Below are 16,711 nucleotides of genomic sequence, written 5' to 3' on the forward strand. Positions count from 1 at the left end.
AGACCTTATCAGATTCTACTGAACACCGCAAGCCCCGGTCTAAATAAATTCAAGGGACTTGGCTGGTTTAACTGGTAGTGGGTAGATAATTGTCAAACACTGAACAGTATCTCCTAAATGGAAGCCCCAGTTTCTGGACATGTATGTATTTGGAAGATGTGTTCTCCCAGGGATGCTTTGGTTTCCCTATGGGGACGAAGAAGGGAACAGGATTTGGAATTGAGAGGACCTGTAGGCTGCTTTCTTTAGCATAGCAGCTCTTCCTTTGCTTCTCCGACTGTGGGTCCAGTAGGATGAGCACAGACAGGGCTGTTCATCTTCTGTTTAGACCCCCCCTCCCCGCCGAAGTTGCTTTCCGAGCCTCTGCAGTTGGGCCTTTACTCCAGCGTGTGAGGGCTGGTTGGCTTTCTGGACTTCACCCCATGGCCACCACTTTCGTGGCTCAACAGATTTGAAAGCTTGCAGCTGGTTGTAGAAATCACATGTCCCCAGGGGTCTGGTGGCCAGGTGACAAGTACAGTGGATGGACCTTGCTTGGCAGCTCTGGAGGGGCTTTCTCACCTTGGGAACTGGGTTAAATAACAAAGCCAAGGAGATTGGACTGCTCCTGGTTTTCCCCAGCCTCATTACTCTGATCAGCAATGGTCTTGTGTGTCCCCTTACCTCCCCCTTCTGCCCCACCCCCACCCCCACCCCCACCCCCAAGGCACGCATACCTTGTGGTTTTATTTTAAGGAAGTGTCTGTAAAGTTGAAAGCAAGTTATGATACAATACCCATTAGTAAAGGTGTTTCCTGCCGGAGTTCCTTCTCAGAAGCAAGATCGGGTGGCTGAGAAGCGTTTCGCAGCATCCACTTCACGAAGGGTCTCTGCTCATCTAAAATCTCAAGTTCCGGAAGGCAGTAACGACTCTTAAGCAAGGACCCTGCCTTGGCAATGCCCGAGGGGACCTGGTGGGGGACGTCCGTAAAAACTGTTGGGTAGAGCCCACCAGAGGCAGAAAAAGCAGGACCACAGCCCACAAGCTTAGATGTCACAGGCTCTCAGAAGATCTAGCTACATCTTGAAAGGATCTGTTGAGTTCAGACCAAATTTTCCTCTCCCTTATGGCGACCAGTCTGGATCCTTTTTGGGAAAATTCTTCATAAAATACAGCAGACAAGAGTTTCCAGAAATGCTAGGGCGTGTGGTAATAAAAACCATAGCAAGTGTTGGCTTGGCCTCCAGAGGGGACCAGTGGGCCGGGCGCTTCATGCAGGACAGGACTCTGCAAGGTGGCACGAGCAGTCACTTCACACCTTTGTACACCACCTGTCCCCTTGCTCCACACCTGTGTGCCTATAATGCCCTGGATCCCTTTGGAAGTGACGGAGGTACTGGGCCCTTGACAAGTTGCAGACTCCATGGCCCCTCGGGCCGTCCTGGGGCTAGACAGATGTGTCAGTGGCAGCCCAGCCCTGATGACTACATCTGGGGGCGTGATTCCCTTCATTACTGGAGTTAGCTTCAAGTTCAAAGATCACCGCAAAATCCCCTGCGGCGGCGGCTTGCTGCTGGATTTATCCTTTGTGGTTGGTTGGTGAGCTGCAAATAGCTCTCATTGCATGACACATCTGGGCGGGTCAGCGAGGAAGTGTCTGCCAGGCCACGGGGTTGGAGGGGCGGGCACAGGCCTGGTCCTGAGGGCTCCCGGGCAGCCGGTGGGGGAGGAGGCGGGCTTCCAAAATCCTACCCATCAGCCCGGCGTCTGCCAGACCCGCTTGGTGTCAGGAGCTCTGCCGGACGCCGCAGACCTGTGGGGACAGCCCATGGTCTGGTTTCTGTCCTCTGCCTGACCTTGTCAGGAAAGCCTCTGTCCCAGCCTCAGGTGACAACTCCAACCGAACGCGAGCCTGCCCCTGGGGACCGAGCCTCACACGTCTCCCAGGAGCCCAGGGTGCCTGCTGTCATTCAGGGGACACCTCCCTCGTTCAAAGCCCAGGTTCAACAGTGAGAAAGCGCTCTGACCAGGCTGGCGGAGTGGACCTGTGCCATCTCCGCTCTGCTGACCTCAGGGGCAGGCCTGCGCAGTCTGCAGCTAGTGAGGGCCACCGGCCAAGCCAAGCTCCTGAGCCTCCCGCGATGCTCGCATCAGCCCATGAAACAAGTACAGTTGTTGCTGCCGTCTTACAGGCCCAGAGTGAACTTGCCAACGGGCTCCCAGCTAGAAATGAAGGAGTCCAAGTCTAAAGCAGGTGTGTGTGTGTGTCCAGCGGGTGGCATGGACGTGTCCTCTCCAGCAGCGCTGCTTCCTGCAGACCAAAGGTGGGGTCGGAGCCCTCACTTCCGAGTCCCCGGGCCCAGGGGAGAAGAAATTCCCAGGGGTGGGACTCTCCCGCGTTCAGGCACCTGGTTCCCTTCTGATGAGGCCTCGGGGTTCATACCCGGCCAGAGCCCGTTTCTGGTCCAATTTTCTGAGAAACAAAGGCTTGTCGTCCTTGGGAAGCGGATCTCCAGCAACCCGCATTTCTGTGTGCAGACACCTGCTAGCAGTTAAGAGCCTTGAGCCCTCACAGCCAGCGTCCCCTCCTAGTGGTTCAGCTGCCTGCCAGTCAGGGTGATGCAAGGGCCCCGTCTTGACAGTGTGGGCACCCGGAGAGACCCGGTCCCGAGGGCTGGCCTGGGGCGTCCTCAGGCTGCTGATCCAGGCTGTTCTCACCCAAAGAAGGGCAGCAGGCGGGCTTTACACTTAGGAAAGAACTCCTAACAGCCTCATAACAACGGCTGATTTGTTCCCATCCTGGAAAGCCCTAGATTCCCTCTCCTGACACAAGATCCAGGAGGGCACTGCCTGGACCGCAGGCTCCACAGTCAAACCCTTCTCCACGTGGCCTGTCTCCGTGGCCAGCCCTGGGGATTTCCTGGTTGAGGAACTGGCCAGCCCAGACCTTGTGGGGAAGGCCGGGCGGTGGAGAAGGTGGCATCCGGAAAGATGGGAAAGCCCTGCCTCCTTCCCGGCCTGGCCCAATTTGAGAATCTCCTTCTTTGGGGTGTTCGCGCAGGCAGACTCCTCCTTCGTGAATCTCCAGTCGGGTTCATCATTCCCTCACGTGATCAAGGGCAGAGCAGAGGAGCCCAGTGGTTGAGAGCGTGGCCTGGGGTCCAGGCTGCCCGGGTTCAAACTCCAGCTCTTTCCTGACAACCTATTTACCACTCTCTCTGCCTTAGTTTTCGCATCTATAAAGTGGGGGGAAATAACAGCCTCATCGAGATGAGAAGGTGTTAACAAATACAGAGCACGCCCACCCAGGGCGAGCCCCTCCAGCCGCCAAGGGCCAGCGGGGGCACTCTGGCCCGCTCTTCTTTGTTTTTTTTATAATAATATTTTTTTATTATATGATGTTAGTCACCAATGGCCCGCTCTTCTAATACGGCCCTGACCAGGACCGAGATAGCGACTTCCTCCTTATTATGATCTGATAATCACCAAACTGTACATTGTTCTGCAGTTTTCTGTAGATTTCACAATAAAAGCCTCAAAACTTTTTTAAAAGTTTCACTCTCCCCCCACCAAAAAAAAACCCAACGAAAGCACTCGTATCCATTGCCTCATTCCTTCACTTTGCTCAGTCCCTTTTTTTTCTAATCCTTCCATCACTTGCTTGTCTCCCGCATGCATTAAAGTCAGTCCTGTCTCAGCCTCACAAAGGCTTTGAGCCCTACTGAGCGACAGAGGTCACCGCCAGCCGCAATAGGACTTCTCTTCATCTCATGCTGTGGGTGCTGCTGGCTGCCGGTGCCACGGGAGGAGGTACGGGGAGGCCACAGGAGGGAAGTGGCAACGTGGCAGCTGGTGTCTGCACAGCGCGGCTGGCTGCCCGGCCCGGGGCCTGTTACACAAGAGTGGAAAGGCCACGGGAGGAAGGGAAGGAAGTGCCGTGCCGAGACCAGGGCGCCTGTGAGGTCCCACTGGCCGCCAGCCCCGCTGACTTCCCCCGCCCTTGCCCTCCCTGCGCCCAGGTGAGCCAGGCTGCGGGCAGCATTTCGTGGGAACTGCGCCGTGGGCGCTCGGTGACCAAGGGGCCGCCGCTCAGCAGGGAGCCAAGCGCCCTGTGCTACCAGGCGCTGCCATCCATCCCATGACCTCAACCTATTCCTCGTGTTCAAACGGTCCTCAAAGCACAACATACCCACAGAAAAGGGCCGCGCGCGACCCTGTGTGCTGGGGCCGGGCGCATTTTCTGCGAGTGAGCGCACTTGCAGAACTAGCAGCCTGATCGAGAAAGGGCACCCCAGCTACCACCTCCGGCTCCCTTCCGGTCACCGCTGTGCCCCCCACCCCAAGTCACCCTGCCTTCAACCGTGTAGACTGGCAAGGGGAGTGTTTCAGCTCTGTCTACACGGCGTCCTGCCAAAGGTATGCTCTGCTGTCTGCCTCGCTCCCTCCGTGTCTAGAAGGTTCCCCCGTGTTGTGTGTGGCAGCGCCTTCTTGTTGCTGAGCACTGTATCCCCTGTGCAGGAAGATTGTATTTTTTTTTATAAGATTTTATTTATGTATTTGAGAGAGAGCATGAGTGGGGGGGGCGGGGATACAGAGGGAGAAGCAGGCTTCCCGCTAAGCAGGGAGCCCGATGTGGGGCTGGATCCCACGACCCTGGGATCATGACACACGCTTCACCGACTGAGCCACCCAGGCGCCCCGCGGCAAGATTCTAGAGACGTAATGGAGATGACCGGAGGAGGGCCTTGCAAGGTTAGCCACACCCAGGGCTGGTGACCTCCCCGTGACCCCCGGGGACAGGCCAAACAAATCTCTCAGAGCAAAGGACATGGCCCCTGCTCTTCTTAGACAAACCAGGAACCACCACCAACTTGACCGGTCACAGTTTAACAGTCACAAAATGGCATGTTTGGCTCCCCTCTGCCGGACGCCACCTCACCCCCAGGAGTCCACAGGGACTCGTGGCTCTCAGAATGCTGGTGGCCTTTGTCATGGCCTCCGGGCCTTGTAATCTGGGCATCTGGGCCACCAACTGGCCCTGCCAACGGGAGCCTGCAGCCAAACTGCCCGGGTCGGAGGCCACCTGCCCCATGACCTTGGACCAGCTCCATAACGTCTGAGCCTCCCAGGCCCCCCCTAAGTCCTAGGCGCCAGTCGGAGAGGCCCCAGCCCCTCCCCTCACCCACCAGCACACGGCTCCCTCCTCACCTCTTCACCCCACGTCCCCTCTCATCAGAGCCTGTGGTCCCATTTCACTCAGGAGGAAACTGAGTCAGCCCCGAGCGTACACTTGTTCAGGATTTGAATGCAAGTCTCACTCAAAGCATGTCCCCACCGCCACTGGCACTCCGTTACGCACCCCTGCCCCTGCAGATATGCACCTGCCCCTTGCTCGCACACGCCCCCATGGAGGGGACTGGTGCGGCCACTACCCAGGTATTTATGGAGGGACCCCTGCAAACCTGCGGCCGGGTGAGGGCTTGGGGCCAGAGCCCTGTCATAACAGGCCAAGCCCTTGCTCTCATGGGGCTCACATTCTGGTAAGGAGAAACGTTGTAAAACAAATGAAATAGGCAATATGTCAGTCCTAGTAAGTGCTGTGAATCAAAACAGGAAAGGGGGGGAAGCATGAAGTTTTGCTAGTTTGCATGAAGTTATCAAGAAAGGCTTCTTGGAGGAGGTGCCATCTGAGCAGAAACCAGAATGCCAGGAAGGAGGGAGTTACAGACAAGTGGGAGACGGTCCAGATGGCCCCACAAGGGTACACACCCAGCAGTGGGAGCAGCACGGGGTGTTCCAGGAACTGCAGAGAGGCCAGGGCGACTTGTCCACAGGTTGCCTGCGGGAGAGGGGTGGAGGATGGGCACCCCCAAATGCGCGGCAAGCTCTCTCATCCACATGCCTGCATGCGGCCGCCGGAGCCCGCGCCATGGGAGTCTGAGGAATCCCAGAAATCGAAAGAAGAAGCAGAGCCCTCCCTGCCCCCTCCTGCCCCCACCCCTGCCGAGACGAAAGTGACTTCCTCTTTCCTCCCCATTTAAGGCCCAGCCAGGGAGTGCCCCCGCAGAAGGGGAGGCCCCGCAGCCCAGCCATGGGGGACACCTTCATACGCCACATCGCCCTTCTGGGCTTCGAGAAGCGCTTCGTCCCCAGCCAGCACTACGTGAGTAGCCGCGGCGCCCTGCGCGCGCACGGGGACAAACCTGTCGCGGGCGCGCAGGTGCCAGACGGCGCTGTCCCCGCGCGCCTCCAGGGACGGACGCGCGCCCTGGCTGACACGGACGCGCGCCCTGGCAGCCCGGGGCCCTCGGTGGGAGGACAGGCGTCCTGGCCCCTGGCCCCCGCCTGCCGACCTCACTCTTTGCTCCCCCGCCCCAGCCAGGAGTCCGCTGTCCGCGCCCTGTTCGCGTCCTGTTCGCGTCCGGGCAGCCCAGCGCACCTGTGCAGGGCGCACTCCTCCCGGAAGCCCTTCTTGACCATCCCAGTTTTCAGGGAGCTGTCCTCCAAGGAAGGAGGGCTGGCGGCAAACCTCTGCCACCCCCAGCCGGCGGTGGGGTCAGTTACATGACAGATCCCCTCCAGCAGGGTGATGCCACCAAGGAGCCAAAAATGTCCCCCATCCCCTGTCTTGGGAGACTGGGATGTATCTGCCCAGACATGTCCACCCCCATAGGGTCCCCGAGGCCAGAGGAGGCCAGGGAGGGACTCTGCTTTGTCAATTGTATGGTATTTGTAGGGCACATTCGCTATCCTATGCCAAGACTTCTCTTCTTTCTTTTCACTTTTAATTTTGAAATAATTTCAAACTTGCAGAAGGGTTGCCCTCAAAGTACCAATAATTCCAATATCGCTCCATGCCCCCCACATCTGTGCCCCCCCCCGTTCCCCTCCTCCCTCCCTCCCTATCTCTCCCTCTCTCCCCAACCTCTTTCTCTGAATTGGACTTTTCTGAATCATTCCAGAGTAAATTGGAGACATTGTGTTTCCTTACTCCTGAATACTACTGTGTACTTTTTAAAAGATTTATTTTAGAGAGAGAGAGAGAGCGCGCGCACACGGGAGGGGCAGAGGGAGAGAGAATCTGCAGCAGGACTCCCTGCTGAGTGCGGGGTTCAACCTCACCACCCCAAGATCATGACCTGAGCAGAAACCAAGAGTCGGCTGCTTAATGGACTGTGCCACCCAGTCACCCCCCTCTACAGTGTGTTTCTTAAAGTCCAGGGCATTCTCTTACATCACCGCGATGCAAATGTGTCAACATCAGCAAATTAACATAGATGAAACACTGTTCTCCAGCCCACGGACTTCACCCAGATTTCTACCAGTTCCCCTACTTGTCCTCTGTAGTAAAAATGTTCCAGGTCTGGGATCCAACCCAGGACCCCCTGCTGCATTTCACTTGTCTTGACTCTTCCAACTCCCTTAATCTGGGTCAGTCTTTTATTTTTATTTTTTTTAAGTTTTATTTATTTAAGTAATCTCTACACCCAACATGGGGCTCGAACTCATGACCCCGAGATCGAGAGTCACACGCTCCTCCAACTGAGCCAGCCAGGCACCCTTGGGTCGATCTTAATCTATCTTTCTTTGTCCTTCTCACCTTTGACGTTTTGAAGAGCTGGGGCCAGCCATTTGGTAGGACGTCCCTTCTACAAAAGGATTTGTCTAAGCCTTCTTCATTGGGTTGGGATTATGCATGGATGGCAGAAATACCCCAGAAGTGACGTTGATCCTATCAGGTGGCCGGCGATTTTGCGGGTTCCTGTGCTGGTGATGTTAATTTTGATCACCAGGTGTCTCTACTGTAAAGTTACTATTTTTCCCCTCGTGATTAATAATTAACCTGCGGGGCAATTCTCTGAAACTCTAGGAATATCCTGTTTGTTCTATGGTCCGTGGATGAGTCAAATTACTCTTCCTGAGTCTAATGACTATAACAATTGCCAAATAGTGATTTCTGAACTCTACCGTTCCTTTCTGCATGTATCAGTTAACATGTTACCGTCAAGTTCTTTCCCTCTTCCTTACCATTTCCTTAGTTCACTGTGGATGCGTGGATTTCTCTTTTATTCATTGGGTTATGAGCTATCGCTATCGTAACTTATTTCATGCTCCCATCATCCCACATCTGGCCAGTGGGAGCCCCTTCAAGCTGGCTTCTCTGCTTTTTTGCCCTAGCCTGTCTTTCTCTGAGCACAGTCTTACTTCTGGTCGAGATGTTCCAGGCCCTTCCTGTGCTCTCCAGCCAGAGCTCCGGACTCAGCCCTTTCACTAAGGATCTCTGTTTCTTTGCACTGGGGAGCGATATTAGAATTCTAGGTCTGGAAGCTGGGTGTGCTCATTGCCTCGGGGATGTCTTTGCCCGTGGCCTTTCGGACTGGGGGAAAAAGCTATTCCATCTCATTCTCCTTGTACCACTTTACGCTGGTAGATCCTTTCTCCCTCCACGAGAACCCTGGCTCCCAACTAAATTAACATCTTTACTCCTTTGCTCATTTCTGCGATCCACGCCAGCTAGTTTTATCAGAACTACAGCACCCACGCCATTAGGAACAATCAACCTATTAAGTCGAATGTAAGTTTTCTTTGCGGTTTTTTCCTCCTTTTGGACTGAGGGTAGAAATACTGTAACTGAAAGTTACTTGGGTTTTTTTCTTTTCCAGTTTTCTTTAATGTGACTGTTACCCATCTGATAGATAGTGAGGTTTATTAGTTTTCGTTGGTTTCCAATTTGAAGTTTTTAAAAAAATCCTCGTTGATCTAAATTTTATCTTTAAATGTGTAATACGTTCACAGGTTTGATGTGATCAAACATCGAAACTTTATTTAAAAAACGTACTGAATGGGGCGCCTGGGTGGCACAGCGGTTAAGCGTCTGCCTTCTGCTCAGGGCGTGATCCCGGCGTTATGGGATCGAGCCCCACATCAGGCTCCTCTGCTGGGAGCCTGCTTCTTCCTCTCCCACTCCCCCCTGCTTGTGTTCCCTCTCTCGCTGGCTGTCTCTATCTCTGTCGAATAAATAAATAAAATCTTTAAAAAAAAAAAAACGTACTCAAAGGCTCATTCTGGCTTATCTTTCCTGTTTTTCTCTTTGCAAAAAAAAGGGGGGGCACCTGGCGGGCTCAGTCAGGGGAGTGTGTGCCTCTCGATCTCGATCTCGGGGTCGTGAGTTCAAGCCCCACCTTGGGTGTAGAAATTGCTTAAATAAAACTTCGAAAGTACATACATTTTTTCTGATTTTTCCTTCTTTACACAGACAATAAGCAAGGTGACATACTATACATACCTTTTTCTCCATTCTCCTATAATATTCTGGAGTTCCCTCCAAATTAGTTCAGTAAGTCTGTCTCATTTTTTTTACATGCATATAATAGTCCATCATGTGACTATGCCATTGTTTCTACAAACAACTATTTCGATTGTCGTCACTAACTGGTAATTACCTAATCATCCTGCACTGATGTTATTATGAGTAAAGACAGACACTTCTTTGTATGTGTAGGGTGACATATACATGTGTGTGTACCATGAACTGCTCATGAATTTTGCTCATTTTCCATCAGGTTTTTTGTCTTTCTTCTTTCAAATTAAAAAAAAAAAAGTCCTTTAAAGGATTTTTAAAATTTTTATATATTTTTAAAAAATATTTTATTATTTTATTTTATTTTATTTTATTTTATTTGACAGAGAGACAGCCAGCGAGAGAGGGAACACAAGCAGGGGGAGTGGGAGAGGAAGAAGCAGGCTCCCAGTGCATCAGGGAGCCTGATGTGGGGCTCGATCCCAGGACCCTGGGATCATGCCCTGAGCTGAAGGCAGACGCTTAACGAATGCGCCCCCAGGCGCCCCCCAAAATTTTATGTATTTATTTAAGTAATCTCGACCCCGAGATCGAGAGTCACACACCCCACCAACTGAGCCAGCCATGCATCCCTCAAAGAGTTCTTTATATATTAGGAATATTCGCCCTTTATCTGTGATAGGTATTGCAAATATTTTCTCCCGGTTTATCATTTGTCTTTTGGCTTTACTTACCTGTTTTACATGCAAACATTTGAAAAAATATCAATGCATTTTAAGTAGCAATCTTCTGTTGCCTCAATCTTCCCATAGCCCCATGTTTCCTTCTGGCACGTACGTGGTTTCAACTTTTACCCTTAGATCTCTGACCCATTTGGAATTTATTCAGTGTGCGGTGTGAGATAGGAATCCAATTTTACCCAACACCAATTTTTTAAAAATCCACCTTTACGGGGGCGCCTGGCCGGCTCAGTCAGTGGAACACGCGACTCTTGATCTCAGGTCATGAATTCAAGCCCCATGTTGGGTGTAGGGATTACTTAAAAATAAAATGGAAAAAACGAGAGAGAGAGAAAGAAACTAAAAGTCCACCTTTACTCCTCTAATTTGAGATACCACTTTTATCATATTCTAAATTTCCGTGTGTACTTAGATATATTTCTAGATTTTCTTTTTTTTTTTTAAGATTTTATTTATTTACTTGAGAGAGCGTGCAAGAGAGACCCTGAGCAAAGGGGAGGGGCAGAGGGAGAAGCAGACTCCCTGCTGAGCAGCGAGCCTGATGTGGGACTCGATCCCAAGACCCTGAGATCATGACCTGAGCCGAAAGCAGACACTTAACTGACTGAGCCGCCCAGGCGCCCCTTTGGTGCGTTTCAAAGCAAATTTCAAATATCCGCACATTTGGCCCTAAATACTTAAGCATGCATATCACTACCTAGAGGTCATATTTACTTTTTTTTCTCTTTTTAAAATTTAAAAATTTAAAATTTTTCTCTTTTTAAAATTTTAAAATTAAAATTTAAAAAAATTCTCTTTTTAAAATTTTAAAAAATTTAAAATTTTTAAAGATTTTATTTGCAGTCTCTACACCCAACACGGGGCTTGAACTCACAACCCTGAGATCAGGCACCGCACGCTCCGCTAACTGAGGCAGCCAGGCGTCCCTAGTTTTTTTCTCTTTTGACGTAGAATTTGTGTAAAATGAAATCCACCAGGGGCGCCTGGGTGGCACAGTGGTTGGGCGTCTGCCTTCGGCTCAGGGCATGATCCCGGCGTTATGGGATCGAGCCCCACATCAGGCTCCTCCGCTATGAGCCTGCTTCTTCCTCTCCCACTCCCCCTGCTTGTGTTCCCTCTCCCGCTGGCTGTCTCTCTCTCTGTCGAATAAATAAATAAAATCTTTAAAAAAAAAAAATGAAATCCACCAATCACAGAGATACATCTGCTGACTTTTGATGGTACGTGTCCCTGCATAATCGAAACCCTCATCAAGGTATAGATAGTTACCTTCGCCCCCGGATTCTCTCGCTGCCCACTCCTTCCTCCACCACCCCCGGGGGGGATTCTCTCGCTGCCCACTCCTTCCTCCACCACCCCCGGGGGCTACCGCCGTTCTGGTTTCTCTCCACCTTGAGTTAGTCGTACTGGTTCTGGAATGTCATAGGTATGGAATCCTACCTACCACGTGTGTGGCCTTTCGTGTCTGGCTTCTTCCACTCAGCAGAATGCTTTCGACATTCACCAGTGTGGATGCCTCTGTCAGAAATTTGTTCCTTTTTGTGGCTGAATAGAATTCTTCTAGATCTATTTTGGTTTCTCCTTACCAAGTTTCCTTTTTTTTTTCCTTTCTAATAATGGCTTCATTGAGATATAATTCACCTATATAAAGTGTAAAATTCAAAGGTTTTTAGTATTCACAGAGTTGTGCAACTGTCATACTATCTATCTATCTATATCTATTTATCAACTATCTATCTGTGTATTTAAGATATTTAAGATGTGTTTATTTATTGGAGAGAGAGAACACGAGCAGGAGGGGCAGAGGGAGAGAGAATTTCAAGCAGACTCTGTGCTGAGTGTGGAGCCCAACGTGGGACTCGATCTCACGACCCTGAGATCACGACCTGAGCCGCAACCAGGAGTCAGATGCTTAACCAACTGTGCCATCCAGGCGCCCCTCATAAAATCAATATTAGACTTTCGTCACCACCCATAAAAAACCCCAGACCCCTTAGAAACTCCCCCTTCCCAGCCCAGCCCCTGCAACCACGAATCTTTCTGTGTAGATTGTCTATTCTGGACATTTGGTAGAAACGGGACCCTGCACTGTCTCACTGAGTTCTGGTATGGTGTGAGCCCAGGCTTTTCTGTCTCACCGCCCATACCTCTCCTGCCAGCCCCAGGAGCCCCTGTATCTCCAATTTACAGATGAAGAATTTGAGTTCATTTGAGAGGAGCTGAACGTCTCGCCCTGGGTCCTAAAGCTGGAGAGCAGCAGCTCTGGGGTCCATGAAGTCGCTGCCCCCTCTGTGGCCCAGGTCGCCCCAAAGAGTGCTTTCCCCACCCACTCGCCCGGAGTCCCGCGGGCTTCCCCCAGGAAGCTGAACGGGGTCCCCCCTCGTCACCCCCCAGGTGTACATGTTCCTGGTAAAGTGGCAGGACCTGTCTGAGAAGGTGGTCTACCGGCGGTTCACGGAGATCTACGAGTTCCACGTGAGTGCCCCTGAGCACGCGTGCTTGTGTGTGTGTGTGTGTGTGGGTGGGTGGGTGGGTGGGTGGGTGGGAGGGGCAGGGAGGCGACGCTACACCCAGTCCCAGCTCTGCCCTTCCAGGGGGAAGGTGGCCCAGGTGCTGGCCAGGAAGCGAGGAACCTAGAGCACCCCCAGCCCACAGTTGGGGGGGCATTATTTATTCCTTAACTTAAAAGAAATTTTCTTAAAGTATGTTTTTTATTTTTTTAATTTAAATTCAATCAATTAACATATAACTTATTGTTAGTTTCAAGGGTCAGTGAATCGTCCGTTGCATATAACACCCAGTGCTCATTCGGTCACGTGCTCTCCTTAATGCCCATCCCCCAGTTACCCCATCCCCCGACCCCCCTCCCCACCAGCAACCCTCAGTTTGTTTCCTAGAGCTGAGAGTCTCTTATGACTTGCCTCCCTCTCTGATTTCATTTTATTTTATTTTCCCTCCCTTCCCCTATGATCCTCTGTCTTGTTTCTTAAATTCCACATGTGAGTGAAATCATATAATTGTCTTTCTCTGACCGACTTATTTTGCTTAGTTAGCATAATACCCTCTAGTTCCACCCATGCCGTTGCAAGTGGTGAGCTTTCCTTAAAATATGTTTTAATGCGATAAAATACACAGAACATAGCTTAGCATTTTAAGTGCACAGGGCAACGGCTTGCAGTATATTCCCGATGTCCCCCATCCATCACCACAGTCCATCTACCGGACGGTTTCGTCTTCCTGCTCAGAGACGCTGTCCCCATTCAACATAAACTCTAGGGGGCGCTAAGGGCCGTGCCTCCTCTGTCCTGGCAGGGGACAGCCTGGTTAGTGTCACCCCCAGGTTGTCACCCCAGGACCTTGCTCTTCAACTTAGGGTCACTGGCCTGATGAGGACCCCGGCGGGTGAGAAGAAGGGGTGGGAATCCTGACACCCCAGGATCCACGTTCTCTTGCTTGGTGGATGCCTGCTGTCAGCCAGGTTGAATGAGAGAATCCCACAGTCTCTAAACCCCATGGGGTTCCCCACGCCAGAGACTGGGGGTGGTCATTGGGGGGTGTGGTGTGCAGAGCGTGGCTTTTAGGTCTGAGACTGAGTCAGGTGGAAGGAGGGTCCACAAAAGCCTTCTGCAAGCAGCGTACTGAGTCCCGGAATGGGGTACCTTCCTGTTCTTCGCACATGAGAAATTTTTTTATAAGATTTTATTTATTTATTTATTTGAGAGAGAAAGAGAACGAGTGGGATAGGAGAGGGGCAGAGGGAGAAGGAGAAGCAGGCTCCCTGTCAAGCAGGGAGGCAGTCACGGTGCTCAATCCCAGGCTTAACCCACTGGGCCACCCAGGTGCTCCAGAAAAATTTTTTAAATATTTTTTCTATTTTTAAGTAATCTCCACACCCAACGTGGGGCTTGAATTCACAACCCCGAGATCAAAGCTCGTATGCTCTACTGACTGAGCCAGCCAGGCTCCCCTCTTGTATGAGAGATTTAAAGCGAAATGCGGGGGCACCTGGGCGGCTCAGTCGGTTAAGTGTCTGACTCCTGATCTCAGCTCAGGTCGTGCTCTCAGGAGCCTACTTAAGGAAAAAAGTAAGTAAGTAAGTAAGTAAATAAAAGCAAAATGCAGGTAAATGTGAAGAAGACTAAAAGCAGCCCCCACACCCAGGACCCTGAGTCACAATTGATGTCACCATGCTGTTTGCTATGAGACTTTTTTTTTTAATATCAGCTCTACGCCCAGCGTGGGGCTTGAACTCACGATCCCGAGATCAAGAGTCGTGAGCTCCATCGACTGAGCAAGCCGAGTGCCCAGAAGGCTTTTTTAAGATAAAATAAAACATGACAGAAGTGGAAAGCACCCTTTATCCCATGCCCTTGTCCCAGCTCCAGCCCAGGATGACTGCACGTGCACACACACACACACACACACACACACGAGTCCAAGAACAAGACACAGTAGTGTTGAGTGTGCATTTTCCGCAGGCTTTCTAGAAACATCAGCATGGCGGCTGCTCCCTTCTCTGCCTAGTTCCTGTCACTAGGTCACATTTTTTGAGACCTGTCCAAGCTGATATGTGCACGACAGCCCCTTTTACTAATTGGTGGACTCATGCATTCATTCAACAACTATTTATCGAGGACCTACTAAGCTCCAGGTGCATCCGACGTGGGAGATGCTCTGAAGGTGACAAGGGCATAAGAAAGATGCAGGTCCTTGCCCTCCCTTGTGGACCTTAAGTTCTAGCGGAGGAGTCAGATTAACAGACCCAAAAAACAAAAGTGATGTACACAGTATGTTAGACAAAGCGGGGGGTGGTGATGGATGGGAGGACTGAGTTAGGAGGGCAAATTGTCAGGGAGAAGGCTTCACTGAGGGGGTGATATCTGGGGAAAGACTTGAAGAAAGAGAAAGAGAAAGCGCTGTTGACAAAAGGTGGGGGGAAGAATGGGAAGAGCAAGTGCAAAGGCCCTGGGGCAGGAGTGGGCCTGGAGTATTCCGAGATGGCTGGAGCAGAGTGAACAAGGGAAGGGAGGGTGGTGGCAGAGGAGGCGAGTGAGGCAGGCAGGACAGGGCTGCAGGACCTTGTAGACTCTTGTGAAGCCTTTGGCTTCCATTCTGAGTGAGCCACGAGTCAGGGAGGGCTCTGAGCAGAGAGACAGAATCCAGTTTAAGCGTGAAGAAGATGCTGGATTGAGGACAGAGATGGCAGGGGGCATAGGAAAACTGTCATGATCATCCGTGGAATGACCCGTGGCTCCGTGGAAGCTCGGGCTGAGGTGGTGACTGTGTGGGCAGTGAGAAGGGTCAGATGCTGGATAGATTTGAGGAGTGAAACCAGAAGGATCTGCTGGTGGCGTGAATGTAAGATGGGAGAGACAGAGAGGACCAAGGATGGCCGCCGAAATTTCTAGCCCGAGGGATGAGAAGAGTCGTTTCCGATTCTATTACAACAGGGTTGTAATAAAGGATATGCCTTCCCCTTTTCTTTCATGTCTAGAAAATGTTAAAGGAAATGTTCCCTATCGAGGCGGGGGACATCAGCCCGCAGAACAGAATCATCCCCCACCTGCCAGGTGAGAAGCAGGGTCACCTGTCCTGCCTCCCTTCGCCTGCCCTGCGAGCTGTGCCCCCTACTCCTGCCCCCTCTGGGACTTGACCCGGTGTCCCCCCCTGGCCCCTCCAGCCCCTCGGTGGTACGACGGGCAGCGGGCCGCTGAGAATCGCCAAGGCACCCTCACAGAATACTGCAATGCACTCATGAGCCTGCCCGTCAAGATCTCCCGCTGCCCCCACCTCCTCAACTTCTTCAAGGTGCGCCCCGACGACCTCAAGCTCCCCACGGACAGCCAGTGAGTGGCCCCCTCCTTGTGGCCCCGAAGTGGAAGAGGGAAGGGGGTGCTGAGCTTTGCCTGGGGAGGGGGTGCATGACTGCCCCCATATGACAAGAAAACTAAAGCTCAGAGAGGGGAGGCAACTTGCCCGAAGTCACACAGCCCAAAAGAGAAGGGGGGAGGATTCCAGCTCTGGCCCATGTGACCTGGACCCCCCCCCCCCAGCATCCCTGCCGAGTCTCCACCTGGAGCCCCGTGAGCCTCACAGTGCTAGGGGGGGCTCTCTGGGCTGGGAGTCTCAATCCTAGATCCATCGGCTTGCCTTCTGAAGGCAGTTTTCCCGCCTGTAACGGGCTGGGAAGGGCCAGATGGGGTCACAGGGCCATGCAGAGCGCTTACAAACGGTGAAGCACAGAGCCCCAACAGGGAGGGGGTGCTGGTGGCCACTGCTCATCGCTGAGCAGCTTCTGCTTTGTCACCTCCTTCTCTGCCCGCCCCTGCTCTCGGGGACTCCTGTACTAGGGCCCAGCGTGCGGAGCATCTGAGAAGCTGAGGGCGGGCTCAGGGGAATATGCCGTCCTGCTGGGGAAGGTCCCTCTCTCCGCCCCTCTCTGTTCACCAAGTACGGGGCAGGCCTGGACATACCCATCACCGCTGAACACCGCCCTGGCCCAGGGCCGGGCAGCGCAGCGCCTGGGGGACTGGGTGGCCGGGATGCCTACTCCCTGTTGGCCGCTCTCCTGAGGCCCCAGAAGAAGCGAGCTGACAAGAGCCTCTCCCAGACTAAAGTGGGGGCGTCACCTGCGTTCTCTTCAACAGTGGCCTCCTCCTTTGTTTCTGCAGAAGGCGGGGGGGGGGGGGC

General features: G+C 52.4%; 1 protein-coding gene across 2 annotated transcripts in view; it reads left to right on the forward strand.

The window, feature by feature from the left end:
- The first annotated feature begins 6,004 nt into the window (after window positions 1-6,004).
- NCF1 (neutrophil cytosolic factor 1) overlaps window positions 6,005-16,711 on the forward strand; it is an 18,736-nt gene continuing 8,029 nt past the window's right edge. Inside the window, exons 1-4 of one of the 2 annotated variants that reach the window (XM_040634976.1) lie at window positions 6,005-6,143; window positions 12,416-12,496; window positions 15,516-15,591; window positions 15,702-15,867. In XM_040634976.1, the coding sequence (XP_040490910.1) occupies window positions 6,072-6,143; window positions 12,416-12,496; window positions 15,516-15,591; window positions 15,702-15,867 (395 nt within the window). In that variant the 5' untranslated portion in view covers window positions 6,005-6,071. The remainder of the gene's footprint in view (window positions 6,144-12,415; window positions 12,497-15,515; window positions 15,592-15,701; window positions 15,868-16,711) is intronic. The other variant, XM_040634975.1, reaches the window with a different exon arrangement.

Source organism: Ursus maritimus, unplaced genomic scaffold (genome assembly GCF_017311325.1).
Source record: "Ursus maritimus isolate PB19 unplaced genomic scaffold, ASM1731132v1 scaffold_2, whole genome shotgun sequence".
NCBI classification, from domain to species: Eukaryota; Metazoa; Chordata; class Mammalia; order Carnivora; family Ursidae; genus Ursus; species Ursus maritimus.